The sequence below is a fragment of the Lonchura striata genome, chromosome 9 (genome assembly GCF_050655825.1).
Source record: "Lonchura striata isolate lonStrDom1 chromosome 9, ASM5065582v1, whole genome shotgun sequence".
In the NCBI taxonomy this organism is placed as follows: Eukaryota; Metazoa; Chordata; class Aves; order Passeriformes; family Estrildidae; genus Lonchura; species Lonchura striata.
In genome coordinates this window covers 27,355,994-27,376,508 of record NC_140711.1, presented here as the reverse complement: position 1 = coordinate 27,376,508, position 20,515 = coordinate 27,355,994, and the positions used below count along the sequence as shown (strand labels likewise).

At 45.2% G+C, this 20,515-nt stretch overlaps 2 protein-coding genes across 3 annotated transcripts; both read right to left on the bottom strand.

Moving 5' to 3' along the window:
- Positions 1-8,885: 8,885 nt before the first annotated feature.
- Positions 8,886-11,048, bottom strand: RPL22L1 (ribosomal protein L22 like 1). 2 transcript variants are annotated; one of them, XM_021548214.4, is made up of 4 exons: positions 10,777-11,048; positions 10,523-10,615; positions 10,021-10,142; positions 8,886-9,133 (listed from the first exon to the last, which is right to left on the bottom strand). In XM_021548214.4, exons 1-4 carry the CDS (start codon positions 10,777-10,779, stop codon positions 8,989-8,991), a joined length of 363 nt encoding a protein of 120 aa, XP_021403889.1. In that variant the 5' UTR covers positions 10,780-11,048; the 3' UTR covers positions 8,886-8,988. The 2 variants fall into 2 exon arrangements, with proteins under 2 accessions (XP_021403889.1, XP_021403888.1); XM_021548213.4 differs by having other exon boundaries at positions 11,008-11,048.
- Positions 11,049-11,303: 255 nt separating this feature from the next.
- On the bottom strand, positions 11,304-18,893 carry EIF5A2 (eukaryotic translation initiation factor 5A2). Its single transcript, XM_021548208.3, has 5 exons — positions 18,791-18,893; positions 18,368-18,566; positions 16,967-17,071; positions 15,370-15,501; positions 11,304-15,100 (listed from the first exon to the last, which is right to left on the bottom strand). The coding sequence occupies exons 2-5, from the start codon at positions 18,530-18,532 to the stop codon at positions 15,041-15,043; spliced, it is 462 nt and encodes a 153-aa protein (XP_021403883.1). The 5' UTR covers positions 18,533-18,566; positions 18,791-18,893; the 3' UTR covers positions 11,304-15,040.
- Between the last annotated feature and the right edge of the window lie 1,622 nt (positions 18,894-20,515).

The window sequence follows — 20,515 nt, the reverse complement described above, 5'->3', positions numbered from 1 at the left end:
GTGTGACCTGATTGTGGCTTTTTCAAGGCATTTAGTCTGCCAGACAGCACAACAAAATCCCCATGCATTATCCTGGCTGGGTATGTGAGTCTAGCAGATGGCCAGGATGTAGCTGGAGTCAGAGCAGCCTCTCTGGGTCACAATTCTTTCCTTTCCTTCTCTTTGCTCCCAGGAGTCACCTTCAATCCCATGTCTGCTGGGTCTTTAAAATTTTAGGAAGAATATTCATTGCCAGTCAGTGAGAGAAACTGCCAATGGAAACATACTGGAGAAGATCTTCCAGACCTAGCAAACATTTTACCCAAATCAATGGGTTTCTAAATGGTTTTATTTTGGCTAATCAACCAAGAACTAATCTGGCAATAATTACCCCCAACTCTTGTTCCTGAAAATCCACTGTTTGCTCCTGGGCTGTACTAGTGTGTATTTTCACGTAAGTGTAATAATTTTCGGCAGCTACTTCAGCAAGTGATTTGGAGCATCCCATCAGCCTGTTCTCAGTGAGCATTTTTCTCAGATCTAGACCACAAGTTTCCAATGTCCTTTGGGATCTAGCTTTCCTATACCTCATCTCTTCCAGATGATTCCATGTTTTTAGAGGCTTGGCATGAGGTAGTTGTGGTTCTGCCTGTGTTAGCCAGGGCTGTCACAGCCAATAGACCCACATCCCATGACTTGCACCCCAGCTCTGCTCCTCTCTTGCCTGTTTGGTTGTTGTTTTGCATCTGCAGTGCATCACAGCGTGGTTCCATTGATAGTAGTCTTTGAGCATTTTAGCTTCAATTTTTGGTCTCCAGGATATTGTAAATAGTACCTAAATAGTGACATTAATGCACTGCCTTAGAAGTAAAACCAAAGGAGGAATCTGAAAGTGGATGTGGATGTGCATGAGCATGCCAGCATGTTGATTCTTGAAGTTCATTGAGAAAAATACCCAAGGAAATGTAAAATTTGTAAAATTGGTTGTGGATAATGAGTGCAGCCGAATTGTGCATCAGCTGGAATGTTGTGCACCAGCTGGGCAAGCTTTTCCATAATCCTGAACTCACCTTAGAACTTTTAATTACTCAACTCAAATTTCCAGACTGTGTGACAGAACACAAAATAATCCTGACTCAGCCTGGACCTTCAGCCCCTGGCTGCTGCTGCCCACCCAGGCTGGAGCTGAGCCATGTCCTGGCTCATGTCCTGCCTGCAGTGGGGGGTCCTGGGCAGAACAGCTACACCTATTTGAGGCAAATATGATCTTCTGCCTCCATCTTTCCCCTGTGCAGCTGAGGTGGAGTTTGCTGCTGTATTTCCATTTTGGAAGCGAGCTCTCCTGTTATCACCCCCTGACATGAGCAATGGATCTGATACCCTGTCACACCCTGGGGAAGCTTTATGAAAAATCAGTGCAGCATTGTTGAACCTCTGCTTCCAAGTCCAGATAAACACTCGTGCAGCGAATTTCAAATTAGAAGAATAAACCACAGAGCTGTCCCAGGTGTTGGGTCAATAATGAGTGGACAGTCCCTGCTGCCTCATGTGGATTGCTCGTGCAGCTCTCCAAGTGCACTGTCTGGGTATTATTCCCTCCAGCACTTCAGCAAGAGCTCACAGGGTGTTTGTGACCAGTTCACCACCACCTTGCTCCATTTGCAGCCCAGACCAAGGCTGATATGATGTTGCAGCAGCCCTTGGGTTTCAGCAAGGCATTTCCCTGCAAACAAGACTGTCAAAAATGGGCAAGCTGGGAAGGATTTTGATTGCACCCTGTGCTGACTCTGTCAGTCCAATCCTGGCCTGATGTCAGCCCTGATTCTGACTCATATCTTCCCTCGTACCTTTGAGTCACAGTGCTGGATGCAGCCACCCTGAAAGACTCATTTTTGATCTCATATCTCTAAGGTCGATTTGTAAAACCATCTTGAAAGGTCTGACACAGGAGTGCCATTTGTTTTAGAGGGAATTGGGCATCCCAGCTGCTGCTGGGGCTTAGCAAAGCTCAGGACAGCACACATAAATACTCTTATAATCATAACACTTTTTACTTGGCCGTGTGAAATACAAAACACCCAGAAGAATCAGGCAAGCAACAGCAGAAGCTTCTTAACCTGCAAGCAAAAACCTCCCTGAGGTTTTGTGTACAGTAGCACAATTCCCTTTCTGCACAGGCTCCAGCAATCCCACCCTGGCAAAGAGCATCAGAGCTGGGCAGGGGGACACCCCGGCCACTGGCACTGACAGACAAGATCCCCAAAAGATTCTGGAACAAAAGCCCAGGGTTCTGCCTGGTTTCTGATTTCATGGACTTTGATTTTTTTTTGTTTGGTTGCTTTGCTTTTTTTTTTTTTGCTTTTTTTTTTTTTTTTTTTTTTGTTACTGGGCTGATGTTAGAAACAGGGTCCCTGCTAAAGGTGAGCGGGAAAGTTGCAGCTTTATATCACAATCTCTGCACTTTGTTCTCCCAAAAGATAATTCTGCACCTGCAAAAACACTGGTTGCTTCGTGTCTCTTTACTGTGTGTGGGGTGAGAGGAAAAGGAGCCCTCCTGAGCTTTCCAGGGTGGATTTGAAGGTCAGAAGTCACTGAGAATAAGCAGATTTCCTCTCCCTGCTAACCTAACTATCCAGCTCATCCCAGTCCCTGGTGCTCAGGATTGACACCGAATATTCACTGAGATACTCACCAAATACTTCTATGGCTGCAGAGTGTAATTATAGAGATATCCTAATGTACTCAGTGCAGGCTGAGATGGGGGGCAGCACTGTCAGCACCTGCTGCTGTGATCTCTGTCCCCTGAGAGGCATTTTCCCTGGGAATTATACATATTTATAGAGAGACAGTTTGTCCTGCTTTGGGTTTCAGGTTCCTCACCCCAGCGTAGCTGCTCCTTGCTGCCCATCCATCCTCAGGCTCTGCAAGTTGCTCCTGCCAGCCCCACACCGTGCCCCATTGCAGCTGGGGCTGTGGGGGGGTCTTTTCCCCCGGGGGTCTCAGCATGGCAGGCTGGGGCAGGAGGAGGAAGCCTGGAACAGCTGCTGGGGCAGAAGCACAGAGGCTTTATGGCTCCCAGCCTCTTGTGTCAGCAAATCCACCCCTTATCTCAGGACCCTTATCTGCCAACAGTGTAAATAATTTCTAAATGAGCTGGAAGGAGGAAGACTGATGAATGCAGTTTTGCTGGAAAATGTTATCAGGTTGGGAACAGGGATGGCTGAACACTCCCTTATCTGTCCTGGACAAGAAGTGAGGGATAACTGGGCTCTCCCCAGCCTGACTCATTGGCAGCAGAGATCCCAGAAGCATTTTACTCTTCTGTATCAAACTGATGAGTTTTAGCTATTTGCTTTCAATTCTGCTGTTTGTGCACTTTGCTGTGTTTATTTTTCAGTGCCTTCTGTCCTTTCCCTGTCCCCTGTGCCAGTGATTAAGAAGATGCTGATGCTGGTCTGGGCTTTGGCACCTGGAGGTCAGGCTCAGAGCATCCTAATTGTGTGCAGGGAACATCAGCGTGGTGATTGAGCCACAGTGCCCACTGAAAAAAAAAAAAATCCTGTTGTCCCATGTTCCTATTTAAAATCCCTGCTAAACCCCCAACCTGACAGCAAAAACCATGTAACAAATGTGAGGCTTAAATCATGTTTTAATGCTTGCTGGGATGGGGTGTTTGAACTGCCTTGATACATTAAGCTATAGAAATTTAAAAAAAAGAGATTTGTTAATAACCTAGTAAAGAATTTCTCTCTTATTTTCTCATATAAATCCAAAATAGATGGACAGCAATGGAAAAATCTTTCCTGGCTCTTGGCTCCTTAGTGCTTTGTGAGTTTATTTATGCCCAGACCAAAGGGATTCCAGGTACAAAATGCTGCTCAGGGCAGTTTCCAGGCTCAGAGTGGTCACAGAAACCCGCCCAGAAACCCTTGGAATCTATCTAATCTATCTATCTATCTATCTATCTATCTATCTATCTATCTATCTATCTATCTATCTATCTAATCTCCTCCATGAGGACTTCCTGGGATCCAGCTGCATCAAATTTGGGGCATGTTACAGCCACTGTCCCAGTTACCCCAGGTCACTCCTCCCAGCCAGCACGAGTTAGAGCTCAAATAGCAGCCCCAGTGCCAAGGCAAGCCCAAAAGGAGTTTCATGCCAGCACCCTGACAAAAATGCACATCCCACAGGAATTCAGTTATTCCTGTGTCTGCAGGACAGCAATCAGAGGCAGCAGGATGGGCTGGGTGGATTGAGTTGCTGTAATAGGATGGTGCTGCCATGAATCCCTGCCAAGCCCCACCAGGACACCTGAGGCAGCCCCAGAGCCCAACAATACATAATGGGTAAATAAAATAGATACCTATGTAGAGTATATCTAAATATTATATTATGCAAAATGAGGAGGTAACTTGATTCCTTCTGTTCTGTCCAAGAAGCCTTTGCTTTGTTTTTGCCTGTAAAAAGAAGCAAGAATTGTTCCTTTTTTTTTTGTCTATATTTGGTGTAATCAGATCCCTCCACCACTGAACCTCATTTCCTGCTGCTGGGTACATACAAGCAATTATTGAGTATTTATTTTTCCACGGGCCTCTCTGTTTCTAATTACTTTGTGCTGATATTATGTGACAGTGTTGAGTCTGCACCACCTTTAGTACCTGCCACATGCTGAGTATATTGTAAACAACACATTTTCAGCTATTTCCTGCTATTATTTACCTCTTTATTTCTGATCATACTATTCCTGGATATTTAATGAAACTGTTTTCTGATGGGGTTATTGGCCAGGAGGACAAGCAGACAGAAAGCATACAAATACATTAGAGGTAACTTTATTAGTGATGCTTAAAATTTGTGAAATCTTGTGAGGTTTGTTGCTCTTTTTTTAAATGGAAGACAGTGAAAGTTTCGCTGCAGCAAAAGTGATAAAAGACTGGCGGTGCAGAAAAATAATATCTCCGTATGCTCACACATAAATAGCCTATGTGGTGCTGCTACTGCTGCTCTGGCAACAGCCACTTGTGCTTAAAATCTGTTTCTTCTTATTTGACAGACATCAGAATTTCACATGTGTGGGATGTCTCTCATAAACTGATTTTATTTGGAATACAGCAGTGAAACCATTTTTTGTGAAATGAAGGGGAAAACTATTGAAAAGGGAAGAACATATCTGATATTTTATTTATATATTTATAAAATAGATGTATGTATCTCTGCTGTATTAAAACCTTTTAAGAGTTATGGTGCCATTGCCCTCCTGAGCCCTGAGCTGGCCCTGGCCCATCTGCTGTGCTACCAGTGTAATTGATGCTTTGTAATTGTTGGAACCCTGGTTACTGAGAATTTCACATTTTCTGTGCTGACAGGCACTGACCCCCAGGAGAACACTGCATTGACCTGAGGCTTTGGAGAAGGCTTCCAAAATGGAATGATAGAACTGGGATTATGGGTGTATAGCTTGAATAGAAGTGTGTGATATCACATAGTGGAAAAATTAGAGTTTAAGGTTTTAGAATGTAGTAATATATATAAAGCAAGATGGAGGTTTTAGGGCAGAGGCTGGTCCTTCTTCACCTTCTTCTCCGTGGGTTTGGGTGGTTTTGTGTAATTTGATAAAAAGGTCTGCATTGCAGGCCATGGGTGGTTGGTTATTGGGTTAAAAGTAAAAATAATTTATGTGTCATTTCTTAATTGGACAGTTTATCCTTAAAAGGCCTTGGAGAGAGAGAAGACACAGCTCCATTTTTAGTTTGTTAAAGTGCTGTAGAACCCCAGTTTGTGAGACTGTAATATAGGTAAGAACTAATAAACATCTGAGTCCCAACAAGAACTACCATCTCACACATTTAATCCCATCCTTGGCAAAAAGAATTTAAGACTCGATATGCAATGATTATTCCTCTTCCCAAATTAAACCTGTGACTTGATGGACTAGGACTCGCAGCTGGGTAGAGGCAAAGTGGTGCTCCTGGAGCACTCACTCCTGCTGGATTTTGTGCTTACCTTCTGGAAATCCTAAAACAACCTGAGCATCATCTGGGACTGGGGTGTTTCTGTGGCCACCAAACGCGGCAGCAGCTGCTGGCACCTGTGCAGCTGCTGGCACCTGTGCAGCCTCAGTGCTGTGGGTGCATTATTGGTCCCAACAGCTTCATCCCATGGCTGACACAGGAGCACATCCCTGCTGCTCTGAGGAGAGCCCAGCCCTCACACGAGCAGGGCTTTTCTGGGCTCTTGTCCAGCACTAAACATGGAAAATTCCAACAGTCAATCCTGTGCGTGATCAAGCTCTTTGGGGTCTTTTAACTTTCAAAACAAACGTGAACAAAACTGGTGACTTCACAGCAGCTTCTGGTGGGAAGAAACAACTGGCAAAGCAGGCACTTGGCTGAGTTACTGCCTGCCTAAAATCACAGAAATACTGACCTCTGGCTTTTAAAAAACCTTGCTTCAACTCGAATCTGGGTAATTTGCATAAATTTACATCTGAACAATAACATGCTTTCTTTCCTGCCTGCCACCTGCATCACACCTGGTCACTTCAGCTGCAAAAACATATTATGGAAAAATCATATTTTTTCTGGCATATTGCTTGGAGTCTCATTTGTAGACTCCAGCTATTTTCCCCATTAAACAATAATATTGAAAAAGCTCCATTTACATTTAAAATCCCCTTTTGTGATTTTTATGCCCATTACATACATGCACCATGACCTGATAAAAGTCCTACCTGCAGAAGAGCTGTAAAAGCACCCACACTCAGGAAGGAAAGCTCTGGGTATGCCCAGTGGAGCTTGGGCAGCAACACCAGGACATAAAAATGCATGGCTGGATCTAAAGGAAAATTTTAGTACATTTATTAAGTACTCTAGACCCACAGTTAACAGAATTTTGCTTTTTCAAAGTTTAACATTTTCAAGCATTGGAAAAAGGAATTCCTGCCCTCCATTCCCACTGCAGTTGAACTCAGGGAGTAATACAAACATGCAGGAGCCCTTTGGTGGTTTTCCTCCAAACCCAGCTCTGAAATAAGTTGCTTTTTCTTGCAATCCCAGGCCTTGTTTTCCTCTGACTGGTGACAATCTATGTCTGCTAGGCTGTACACACACACACACACACACGGCTGCCAGCCTGCTTTGAAAGGAAGGATAACAAGGCAGCGTGATTCCATTAGCTCCGATTTTTGTTGGTGCTTGTTCCATTTAATCACAACAGGTTTGTTGTGTCAGTGTGGTGTAAAGGATATGTTGTCACATAAAAGCAAAGCTCTGAAACACCAGGTGGGGCTGGGTTTTGAAATGGAACTGTAAAGTCAGGCCCTCTGCTTAACTTCCTGCAGCAAAGGAAACCGACGAGTTTTAGAAATACTTGCAGCTTTACCATGAAAAACGTGGCTTGTTCAACACAGTATTAATTACTGTAAATGTTTTGTAGCCGCATTAGTGATCTTTGGGATTTTCAGAAAAAGAAGATAACACCTATAATTGTTGCTTCACCACTGCTTGGTTTTCCTCCATTGGGAAATTCCAAGGCAGCACTACACAGTGCCCCAGACTGGGGCGGGAACTGTGCTCTGTTTTATTTCCACTGAAGATACAAAGTCCAACACAGACTCTTGCAGCCAGTTACACACACTGCTCCCTTCCTTTTGCTACCTCTGAAGAGTAAAATGAAACCACCATTGAGACAGACATGGCCAAGTAACTGTTACTCCACTGCTGCAGGACCAGCTGCTCAAACACATTGGAAAATGACAAATGATACTCAAAAGCCTGTAGACAAAATTAAATTTCCCCTTCTGTAATTCTCATTTACATTTAGGTAACAAAAGTGAGAATCATTTGACTGTAAAGCATTGTTTTGTGCTTTGTCATGTCTCTAAATTCTGAGAGGTTTGCCAGCAAAAACAATGCTGACAGAATTTTTAACAAAAACCATCAGGAGATTCAACAATTTAGCAGGCACACTTCAGCCTCAACTACCAGACTTGCTCAAGCACAAAGTTCAGTATGAGAGTCTAGATGTATCCCTGGTTTATGATATTGAACAAATATGGCACTATCTATTCCAGAGTTCACCAGCACACTGGAACCTGAGTAAATATTCTGATTAATCACATACAGAGGACACCACACGGCACTGTAAAGCATCTAAATGCAAGTTACTGCAAGTGCAGTCTCACACTTTTTTCATAATGAAAACACAAATCTCTCTTAATATTCTATGAAGAACTAGTTCATAGTCACAGAATTATTTCAGTGAAGAACTCCCACTTGTACTAGAGAAAATACCTGTTTTAAAGAAAGAATCCCAGAAGTCTAATGCAAGAACTGTAAAATACACCATAAAAAGAGAAACATCTGCAGATATTTTATGGGATTCAGGCACTCTCAATATTGAAGGATATCCCAGTTCTTTCTTTAAGTTAAGATGTTTTAGCTGATTGCTGGTAATCAGGTTTGTCTCCACCTCCTTATTTATCAATCTAATATAAACCTGTAAGATCTTTGTTGTCCTCCAGCTTACCTGTGGTTACACACAGGAATACCACAAGCCATTGGAGAATGAGGTATATCACACAGGAAAAAAAATATTTACCATCTGCAAGCCTATTTTAAGAAACTATAAATAAACTTGTATTAAATATTTTGCCATTACCTTCACATAAATTCACAGGAGCTGGTACTTTCCGTCACAAGTTCTAGAACTATTTGTACCAATGTGATTAAAAATTGACTTAACTGTCCTACTGGGCAAAGGGCTCAGTTTTTTTCCTACTGGAACTTTCACTGGTGCCAACTGAACAGCTGACTCCTGGCAGTGGAAGGAAAACTGCAAATCAAACAATTCCCGTGCTGTTTTCTAATTAGAATTTAAGAAAAATACCAGAAACCCCAACCATGCTCCGTCCAACAGGGTACAAAATCTTTATTCACCAATAAGTTAAAGATATAAATAGATGTTCTAGTCTTTTGTACTCTGCACTGAGCATGAAGCCAGGCTCAGTTACCCCTCGGACTCGGAGCCCTCCTCGTCCTGGCTGATCTGGAAGTAGCGCAGCTCGTACGTCTCCTTGTCGGACGCGACGACGCGCAGCCAGTCCCGCAGGTTGTTCTTCTTGAGGTACTTCTTGGTCAGGTATTTCAGGTACCTGAAAACCAGGAATTGCACCTTAGAAGCCTTCTCACTGGACACCCCCTGATGCTGTCTGCACTCTACCCAAGACAATGTCTTTCTTGAGCAGGGCAGTACACAGTAATGATACCCAGGCAATATAAGCAGGCAATAAAAGCCCATTTTCACTACAGATACATAGGAATTTATTATTCATTTGACTACATAGCAAAATGCCAGTAACCAGAAAACACTGGTAACTGGTTCTAAACCTTGATCTAACACAACAGATTCTGCTGCACCTGTACCAGCAAACAAAGGGAGGATGCAGGGAAGGATCTGTACCTCCCATCAGTGCACTCAGCTCTTGTTTGTCCTAACAAACTGAACAGCTTAAGGCTAGAATGGCTTGTTAACAACAACCCACATTATGCTCACATTCGTTATAGTACGACCAATTAAATAATCAAACAGCCACCCACTATGTTAATACAGTGTTATTTTAAAGGTCCATCTTCCACTGATACACTGCTAAGGACCTATATAAAGTATCTCTATTAATATCCTCAGAGTCAACATTAATTAGCAATCAAGCCTTGAGTTTTAAAAAGCGATTTTTAAATATCTGATATAATAAATCTGTTTCAATTAAATGTTTCACTAATATTTACAAGTGCTACGAAGGTTAGAGCTAATACCTCTCCAAGTATCACAAGTGCACTAATTGGAATTCATTTTGCAGGCAAGAGCTGAATATTAATGTGTGTTTATAGGACATGGATTAGTGACAGATTTAGCAGTGTCAGGTTTACGGCTGGACTTGGTGATTGTAAGGATCTCTTCCAAGCTAAATTACTCTGGTTTTATGTTCAACATCCCACAGTTCAAACCCCACAAACACAACAGAATGACACCCATGCCAACCTTTTAGAAAACTGCTTCTCAGATGTCACTGTGATCTTGTTCTTCAGACGTTCAATGTGAACAGTGTTGCCCAAGTTTCCAGTTTTCCCATTGACCTTAACCTTCTCCTTTAGGAACTGTTCCTGTTTCAACATTAAAGAAATAGAACACTAGGGAATGGCACCCTAGGTATGAACTAGGGAAGGGACCCTAGTCAGGAAGCAACATTAAAAACCACCATTTACTTATGTTCTGACAAACATTTAGAACACAAAAATATTTTACAGCATGTAATTATTAAGAAAACACCCCCGTGTTAAAGCAGAAATTAATTTAAAACAGCTCTATTTACAGACAAGTATGAAGCATGCTATAAAACTGATATTTTTTTAAATAACCATAGTTTAAAGAACAGCAGATGATTTAACTCATTTAGAATGTAGCTTTTCAACTGTAACTCAGTTACCACACTAAAGCATTTATTATACTATGCGTCACAACTATGAACAAAACCACGACTTACAAAATTGCCGGAATCAAAGATTCCATCTTCCACAGGATGGGTCAGGTCGAGGCAAAACTTCCAGGTTGACTTTTTGGATTTTCGGTCCTTTTGCTGAAAACACACCGAAGAATCCCTCACCATTAAACCAACAGCAAAGAATCCCTCCCCATTAACCCAACATTAATACCAAAGAATCCCTCCCCATTAACCCAACATTAATACCAAAGAATCCCTCCCCATTAACCCAACACTAACACCAAAGAATTCCTCACCATTAACCAACGCCGAAGGATTTTTCACCATTAACCAACCGAGCCGTACACACGGCAGCGGGAGCGCCACCTCCCGGCCAGCGTGGCTCCCTGCAGCCGGCCCGGCCCGGCCCTGCCGCCTCCCACACGAAACCCTCTCGGGAAAGCCCCACTCGCACCGGGCGGCCGCCGGCTCCTCACCCGCCCGGCTCCCCGATTTTATTTAAAACGCCGCCTTCCTCCCGCTCTCACCGGCGCCATGGCGCTCCCGCCGCGCCGCTCCCGCAGAAAGGAAGCGCGCCCGGCCACGCCGCGCTTTTATAGCCCCGCGGTGACGTCACCGCGCCGGCGCGCGGTGCACGCCGGGAGGCGCAGCCGGGAAGATGGCGGCTGGCGTGAGGGAGGGCCGTGTGGCGTTCCCAGCGTTATTCCCGCACGCCTTCTTCCTCCTCCCACACAACCGCAACCACCCGCCCCCGCCCCTAGAAGTGTCTGCGAACCACCCCCGGCAGCCCCACCGCGCTCCCGTCACTGTAACCAGCACCATCTCCCCACAGCACTGACACCTTTATTATTTCTGGAGCAAAACACACACACACACACGTACAAATCTTTTCCCCTGATCGTTTCCATGGTGTTGAGAACAGTAACAGAGCTTCCCAAAACAGACACCGGAGCTGCCGCCGCGCCCGGCCGGGGCCGGTTACAGGGTCGGGTTTGTCCCACGAGCAGCCAGGTTTGCTTACAACACACAGCACAGGACAAAAGGGGTTCTGCGATACAGCAAAGCACAGCAAACATTTCCTTGGAGCTCAACGAACCAAGTCACTCTCGGATGCCAAATACTGCAGGGCCACAGTGCGGGAGCTGAAGAGCCTCCGACCACCTCGTGCCGAAGCCTCCAGGATCCTCACCTTCAGTAACATTCCCAGCGGATACTCGAAATATCCCGAACAAGGTCTCTTTATAGCCTGAAGTTTAGTTCTACTGTAACAAACTACGTTCTAATTACTCAACCGAAAAAAAAAATAAAATAGTGGGATTTATTGAATTTTGAATTCTGCGAGACTGACCTGCAGTAACCATAAGAGTTAGAACTGTCAACAGACTTGACTTCTTTACAGATTATGTAAAATTATCTGTATTGTGAAACTACAGACCGTGCACCGTTTCTGGGTACACTTCAGATTAGAAAAACCTGCAAGAGAAACAATGAACTTCAGCTTAAAAAAAAACAGCCCTGAGAACATGGCTCAACCAGCAAGAGCCCAGTTGAAAAACCACCATTATAAGCAAAAATTAGAAGGATATATTGAATTCTCAAAGTATTACTTGCCAACATTTGAGGCAGAAAACACTGCAGTCTTTCCAATTGTGTGAAGTAGTAAGAGAAACTCAATGAACAGGAGGCATAAAAAAACTCATTACTTGGAGTGGAAATACCTCTCACCACCTCCCTGTGTTCACAGGCTTTACTCTAAGCAATTGCCATCAGCTATAAGTTTATGGTTTTGACACATTTTAAGTGTTAAGACAGTAATACAGAACAAATACACTGGTAAGATCTGTTTTAAAATAAAGCTATGAAAGAACTTCCCTAAGCACTTGGTTATGGATATTAAAAATACACATCTCTATGGACTACTGATCACAAAGTTTGTTGCAACGATTCCGACAGGAAACTGAAGCATCTTAGTTTGGAAAAAAAAAATTCTTCAAATACATGTTTTCATTTAGAAGCAACTTTTAACCTTACTGAAACTTGGAGATTATGCTTTAAGACATGCTTATGTACCTATGGGAAACTTCATGCATGATGCTCTGCACTTCCATGGTGTCTGAAGTGCTTCACAAAGACAACTAAGTATATAAGAATAAACCTATAATGAAGTACTTAATAATTTAAATCTTGCAGAACTGAAGGTTGCAATAGAAGGACATCTGAAAGTCCTGAGGAGTGCTCTTCCAGCAAGCTGGAGGTCAGGAAACCTCTCTCCTCAGATTGCTGTAGTACCTGAAAACTCCAGTCAGGCCAGGACTCCACTTGGAGGAGCAGGGCTTAAGCCAGCCCTGGTCCCAGAAGCTTAGTCCGAGCAACTGCTCAGATTGTGGGCCAGTGACATCAGGAACCTGTCTTCCAACAAGGTTTTAGAGGACAGACAGGAACCTGAAAATAGACTAAAGCACTGCCAGAGCAAGGACAAATTCAAGTCTTGTAGTCTTCAAGCATATTGGAAGTATTTGTAATATGGTGAACTTGCATTAGTTTGACACAGCAACCTGTGGCCTCCCATGTGGCACCACACAGCTCAGCTTGCTGTCAGCATCACCAGCAATGGTTACAGTCACCTCCAAAGCCAACAAAGCCTGACTTCCAGGTACCAGCTTGATGGAGAGGCGGAAGGGAGCACAGAGCAGACTAGCCTGAACTATTCCTCATCCACTTCACAACTATTCTGGAAGCATTTCAATCTAGAGCTTCTTTTAAAAGAAGCTTTGCCATTTCAGTCAAGGTGCTATTTATAGAGCTCACCTGCAACATGTTTTGTGCTAGGCAAGAGCATGTGGCAGGTCCTACCTCTGCCAGGTGTCCCAGGCAGCTGTGCTTTATTTCCAGAGTGTATTTATTGCTGTCTTTACCTTCACTGGTACTGCTCTCCCTGGCATGGGAAGTCTGTGGACAACGAATGCTTTTGCCACCTGCATTACACCTCCAAGGTTTGCTTAGCCCTGCCCCAGTGTGGCCAAGGGCAGCTCAGGACAGTTGCCACGAGCCCTTTGGGGACTAGAGAGTACAAACTATGAAGCTGAAGACATTTTAAGCAGCTAAGAGCAGCATGGAGTCCAACTCTGGCTGCCAAGTAGTGTGAATTGTGCGTGCTGTCCGGGGCAGCTTCTGTGTCATCCTCCATCAGCCACTGAGCATTAAGGCAAGTTCATGAAACAATTTATCAGCTGTGAAGAGAGGTCTGAGCCATGGACTAAGGAAGTTTCCACACTCATGAAGAGTCACCAAGTTTCAGAATTCAAGTTGAACACCTTAGCTAGGAGCAGGCTAGTTATCCTTCCATAACTATTGCTGTGAAGCCTTGTTAAGCTACTAAATAGTTAGAGGCATGCATGCATGTTGCTATGACTCAGAACTCCCCAGGACAGGAGCCAGCTTCCCTAACTAGGTAGCAAGTTATTTACTTTTATAGTGAAGCCGTGGTTGTTCGGTATCGTCTGTCAAGTTTATGTTTTGAAAATACAATAGTTTTATTAAAAAAAAAAAATAATCACATGCATTTAGTTTAGGGTCAATGCTACAGTTTGTCCCACTTTCTGAAAAACATGTGGTCCCTGTGCTACAAAAATATGGTCTGAACCTGAAGGTTAAAACCTAAAGCTGGAAGCACTGCAACAGATTCCCATGGAGTTTGTCACCCTTTTATAGTTTAAGATAAATATAATAAAGGAAAGCAATTGAACTGCGTTTTTCTATTTTATTTTTCAAGTCTGACAAAGGCCTCGAGTGAAAGTCTATAGCTTTAACATCCATTCTCACCTTTGTGTTCCCTTGACCTATCTATGTCTTATCTACTCAATATTCCAATGACCTGCCTAAACCACAGGTAGGCTTTTTTTTAAACCATTTTATCGTTACAATAAGCCAACAAGTTGGCAAAGAAGAAAACAGAGGTAATACAGTTTAGTTGCACATGGCCACTGGGGCTTGGTCAAGCCAGCTGGCATTTCTGATCACTTGAGTTTCTTGGTCTAAAAGTTGTGATTGGCACCTACAGTTCTGCAAGAGTCCCAATCCACAAAGTACTTAAGCTTTAAAAAAAGGGGAAAAAAAAAAAGCTACTTTTATTGTCAGTTCTACCTAAAGATGTCAAGAAAAATACTATTTGTGCTCTAGGTCACTTTATAATCCTAGATACCTACCAGCTTATCTAAAAGCCCCTGAATACTGTATTTTGTCTGTTCATACAGACAAACACTGTTTTGCTCAAGCAAATAAAAATATATCCACTAGTAACACCTGATTGGTTTCTTAGATCCATAGCTGAAACCCACAGGAATGTTAAAATAGTTACAATTAAGGAATTAAAATCTCAGTGATTTTGAAAACTGCCAGTTAGCCTGCAACACTAATCCAGAATCCAGCACTGCTTTTTAACAATTCAAAAAGGAAATGAGGTTGCTTGTGAAGGCCAGAGCTTTGGTGACAATAAGGACCAAATTTATAGATCTGTGGTTTCTCCAGACCTGAGCAGCTGCCCGAGCCTGGCAATCTTCTTTACTTGCAAGGCTTTATGGCTACAGCACATTCTTCATTCATTGCACTTATGACAGATATCTGGAAGAGAAGACACAGAGGTGAGCTCCAGCCCAGGGCACAGAAGTGCTCCTAGAAGGTACAAACTTTTTCACATTTTCCTATCTGTCCTATCTCCTTTGAGTGCTCCAGTCCAAATATCCTCCTGCATCTCAATGGACCAATCCCCACCCACCCCTCAAGCCCAGCCTTCCCAAAGAGACACAAGTGTCAATATCAGAGTAAGACTTCTTCACTGTATCATCAAGTGGGATCAACCATAACTGCTCTTGTCTGCCCTCCCTACTTACCTGCACATCTTCATTGGCATTGAATTTTCCTTCTATTTCTTTGCCAAGATCCCCTTCTGGCAACTTTAGATCCTCACGAACTTCACCACTTTCTGTCAGCAGGGAGAGATAGCCATCCTGAATTCCTATCAGCTGCAAAGAGAGGTTCATTTTTAGAAGTTTAATATCATCAGTCACCAGCAGGTAGTAGCTCAATGTAAACAGAAGGCAGTGAACTCCACCTGTTACAGTAATTCTTCAGCACTCTGTAACAGTTAAAAATCTTACTTAAATCCATTTATAACAGAAGTTCAGTGGGCTGAGAGTCAGGGCAACTGTAGCAAAAGGCATTCTGCTATCAAGAACCAACAGAATTCTGCTGGTTACTTCCTGGCAGGCGAGACACTAGAAACCCCATATGTGTGATTTAGGAAATGTACTGCTTCCAGGTCAGTGGTTCAGCTTTCTTCATCACTGAATTAGAAACAACTGGAATGGTATTCACTCAACAGCACTGCTCGTATAAAATGTACAAAACATGCAACAGTGTAACCATACACTTCTCTACCTGCATCTCTCCAGTGAGATACTATCTTTTACATTAAACACTAATAAATCGGGGAACATCCACCAAGCCCTGGGCCACTTTTATAATGCTGTTTTCAGCCTAACCAAAAAGCCTGGCTATTTTGACAGCAGTTGGGGAATTTGGACCACATAACAGTAAATCCAAAAAATTAGAATCCCAGAACCAAGATAACAGCAAGAATTTCTTGGAAGGTCTGAGCCCTTAGACAGGCTGGTCACACTTTACTCCAACAGCATCAGCTGTCCTGAAGACACTAAAGACTGTTTGCTAAAACACTCAACTTGGCCTTTGTCAAGCAATTGCAGCTTTCCAGATTATGGGGATGTGTCAGCTCCTGACCAAAACTATTCCCCATGCAATGAGAACACAGCAAATGTTTTACAACTCAACCTGAACTGTGCTTTTAAGAGCACACCAACCATATCACAAAAGGCATTACAGAAGTTGCTCCCTTCATACATGTATTTCAGTGGAGTTCAGGAACTTCAAAACTATTTGACATCACCGAAAGCCATTTTCCCCATAAGGAGCAGCAACTTTGGCAAGTTAGAATTCCCATCAGATGCTATTTAGGACTGTTTTGGGGATTCATCTACCCCATGTAAGAATGAAACTATAAATAACAATTTATACTTGGATACAAATTTAATTATGTCATATCTTGGTTCTCCTTTAACTACTATTAACTTATTAGCAAGGAAAACCACTCTATATTCTAAAGTATCCCAGTACCACAAAGAATCCAGAAGTGGCCTTATAACAATACCCAGAAAAAGCATGGTATGAATTATGTCTATTAACTGTCATACTTGAAGACTGCTACTCTGACCTGAGCTAAGCTCTCTCTTCATCAGTGAGTTTCATCAGCTTTAGCAATTCAGTAAATGCCATGAGTTCACCTATGTCATGTCTAGACAGGCAAGACCCATTAAGTCTGACAACAGTACTTTACTGAGAAGCAAATCTGGGGATGAAGAGAGTTTGTGTGTGGTACTAAGAGTATAAAACCTCCTATGACTCTTAACTCACCTGGTAATCATTCCTCTTGATATTTGGGACATCCATGTTATGAGTTGATGGGCAAATATCTTCATATTTTTTACCAGTGAAGATATCAATACCAACCAAATGAACCTGTAAGAGTAGAAAAATAGCTTCAGTTACTGTTAGTCCTAGAGAAACACGATGTTATGGCCATCAGTATTGCTGGTTCCACTCAGTTTCCTATGAGATCATGTGCAAACCCTTTGCTTGTGGTATGAAAACATCCCTCACATCAAGAGGGGGCCTCTCATTCCCTTCCACAGCACACAACAGAAACCCTACATGAGAGCAAGACCAGCCACTGTTATCTTCCACTGCCTTCTGTAGATTTACAGCAGCAAGCTAGGAGTTCACAGTGGTTAAGAACATGTTCTAAGAAACAGGCAGTTAAGGGAAAATGGGTGGTCATGCACAGAGATCACAGCAGCTCCCACCTCCCTTTATGCCAGCTGCACTCTGAAGCTAGAGCTTAGATGACCAGTTCAACCAGTTATTTTCACATCCTTTCCGTCTGACAGCTGTTTCTGTATTCAAGAAATTTGGATTTGTCTATTAAAACAAGCCATAAAAAAGGGGGAAAGAGGAAGGAAAAAACTAGGAAGAGCTTGGTCTATTCTAGCTTGGACAAACCCAAATACTCTACTTCCCTACACATATCACATAAGGTTGTGGAAAGTTACTAATCTCTCTGTGGTTGTAACAGATCAGTCTTTAAGCCACCCTAAAGTGTGGCTGAATGAATGGAGATTTCAGCCTTGCTCCAAGCTCAGTTGCATGAGTCAACTGCTTGGGCAGCAGGGCTGCAGCCCCAGACAGGTCCCTGCTGGGACACGGGCACTCCTCTCAGTGCTGGAGTAAGGAAAGAAGCTGCAAGGCAAAGGCAGCAGAACAGGGCCAGAGCAGGCCCAGAGAGTAACGCGTGTCGGCCGAGCTCTGGATTATGTAACACAGCACGGGCACTCCTGGGCTAACACTGCAATAGTAAAACTCTGCCGGCACGGGCAGATACAGAAGTGCTCTGGTGGGTAGCGACAGCACAACCCAACCACGCCCTAGTGATTTCATCAGCCCCCCCTTCCAGAGCTTACTCTACCCCCACTATAGAAACTGATTGTGTCACTGTGAGAGTTAAAACTTTTTTTTTATTCAAGCGTTAGCGAGTTAAAATTGGGAGAAAAAAACCAAACCCCTCCCCATCATCAACGCTTCCTGCTTTACAGGACCGAAACCCCTCGAGCCAGCTCTGGAGCGATGAGACACCGCTGCGAGAAAGGCAAAGGCGGGACACGGAGCCAAATGAAACGCTACACCCTTCCCTGCCGGCCAGCCCGGAGCCGCAGGAGCGCACACTGCGGGCTGTGCGACAGCCGGGCCGGCAGCGCTCACCTTGGCGTGGCCGTGCTTGCCCGTCTTGGAGGTGGACATCTCCACGATCTTGCAGGGGCGCCCCTTGAGCACCACGAAGCCGTTCTTGCGCAGCGCCGAGCACTGCATGGGGTAGGTGGAGGAGGCGCCGGCATCGCCCGTGGTGAAGTCGAGCTCGTCGGCCATGGCGGTGCGAGGGGGAGGACTGGCGGCGGGGGGGCTGCGTGACAACGAGAGAGGGTCGGCTCGGAGCCCCGGCGGCGAGAAGGGGAGAGGGGGGCGGACACGGACCCAACCACGCACCGCGGGGAGCGCGGGCCGGGCTCCCCCGCCCCGCACACGTGCGCGGCGGGCGAGACCCGCCACGTGCCGCGGGCCCCCAGCCTCCCGCCCCCGGGGCCTGCTTCGTCCCCCCCTCCCTTCCGTCCCCGCGGCCCCCGTTACCTTGCGAGGAGGATCGGGGGGTGCCGGGGGTGGCGGCGGTGCCGGGGGAGCGGGGCGGGAGCGGCGGGCGCGGCGCACTCGCGCCCGACACCACTGCGGCGGCGGGCGGGAAGGGGCGGCGCGGGCGGCGCGCGCACGCTCCGGCCCCGCCCCGCCCCTTCCGCCGCCGCTGATTGGCCCGCGGCGATTCCGCGGGGCCGGGAGGGGGGGCGTGGCCTTCCAGCCCCTCCCCCGAGCCACGCGCCGGCGGCGCTTCCCGCGCCCGCCCACTCGCGCGCGCTGGCCACGCCCCCTCCCGGGCGCGCCGGGCGCTGCGGAGGCGCCGCCCGTCGGCCGCCAGGGGGCGCCTCCCCGCTGCCCACACGCCGCGCCGCCATCTTGGGCGGCTGAGGCGGCCGTGGGTGCGGCGGTGGGGCTGGATGATCGTGGGGGGAACGTGTGTCCCCAAAATGTCCCCAAAGCCGTGTGAGCCGTGTGTGAGTGCACACACAAATCGCCTTCGGCTGCCTCGTGTGCCCCCACTCAGAGTGATCAGAAACGAGCGTTTTGAAAGCATTGTAATCAGCCTAAAGGGACGGAGATGGCTGAGATCCTTACCCGGGGCTTCTGTTCGATATTCTAATAGTGGTGGGATTATTAATACTGGGATACTGTGGCCAGCTCTCACCGTAAGAAATAAATTGATCTGTTGGAGCAGATCCAGGGGAGGACCATGAAGATGATCCTCTGTTAAGAAAGTCAGAATTGGGGTTGTTCAGCCTGGAGAAGAGAAGGTTCCAGGGAGGCCTTGTTTCAGTATTTCCACATATAATGGAGTATCATGTGTTAAATAGAGACTTTTTACTGGGGCCTATAGTGACAGGACAAGAGCCAATGGTTTCAAACTGAAAAGAGGGTTTGAAAAAACCGTGTTCAGAAAAACTTGTGGATGTCCCATCCTTGGAAGTGTTCCAGGCCAGAATAGATTGGATGGGGTTTGGAGCAATCTGATCTAGTGCAATCTGATCATATCTGTACCCATGGTAGGGGTTTGGAATAGATGCTCTTTAAAGAGATTTTCCAATCAAAAGTATTCTAAACTATTCTAAACAGCCCTCATCCTTCCAACAACTGTTCCCTGCACTGTCTCAGGACAGGCCTGTGGCCATGGAAGCCTGATCAGGGGGTCCCGAGGCCAAAGGACTGTTTTTACTAAATCCCTCCTAATCAGATGTCATAATACTTTGAGCTGTTTGAACAAATTCACCAGGAGCTTTCCTGTGAGCTGCTGTAGGGTGCCCTGCAGATCGCCTGTAAATACAACAAAACCAGGAAAATGCAGGAATTCAGTGGCAGCAGTGGCAGCACCTGCCTCAGCCATCACCACCACAGCTGCTATGTGCTGTTCTACATTTTTTTGCCCTGAGACCCTGACTTTGTCATCTGTGCTCTGATGGGGTAACTACACAAGTTAACATCACATTTTTTAATGGTTCACCATGAGATGTTTTATTTAATCTCTGTTAATTTTTATGACTTGCTTGCCTGTGGTCCCACTCTTGGTTACACACTCCAAATTGTACAACCAAGGGGTCACGTTTGGCTCTCATTTATATGGGGCCACTTCATGAGGTCCCAGCATCGACTCTCTCCTTGACTTGGGCTTTCCCTGGATGCTGCCTCACCCAGCCTGCTCTGGAGATGATACCCTTTATCCTGCCCGTTTTACTGCTGGCTCAGTTGATA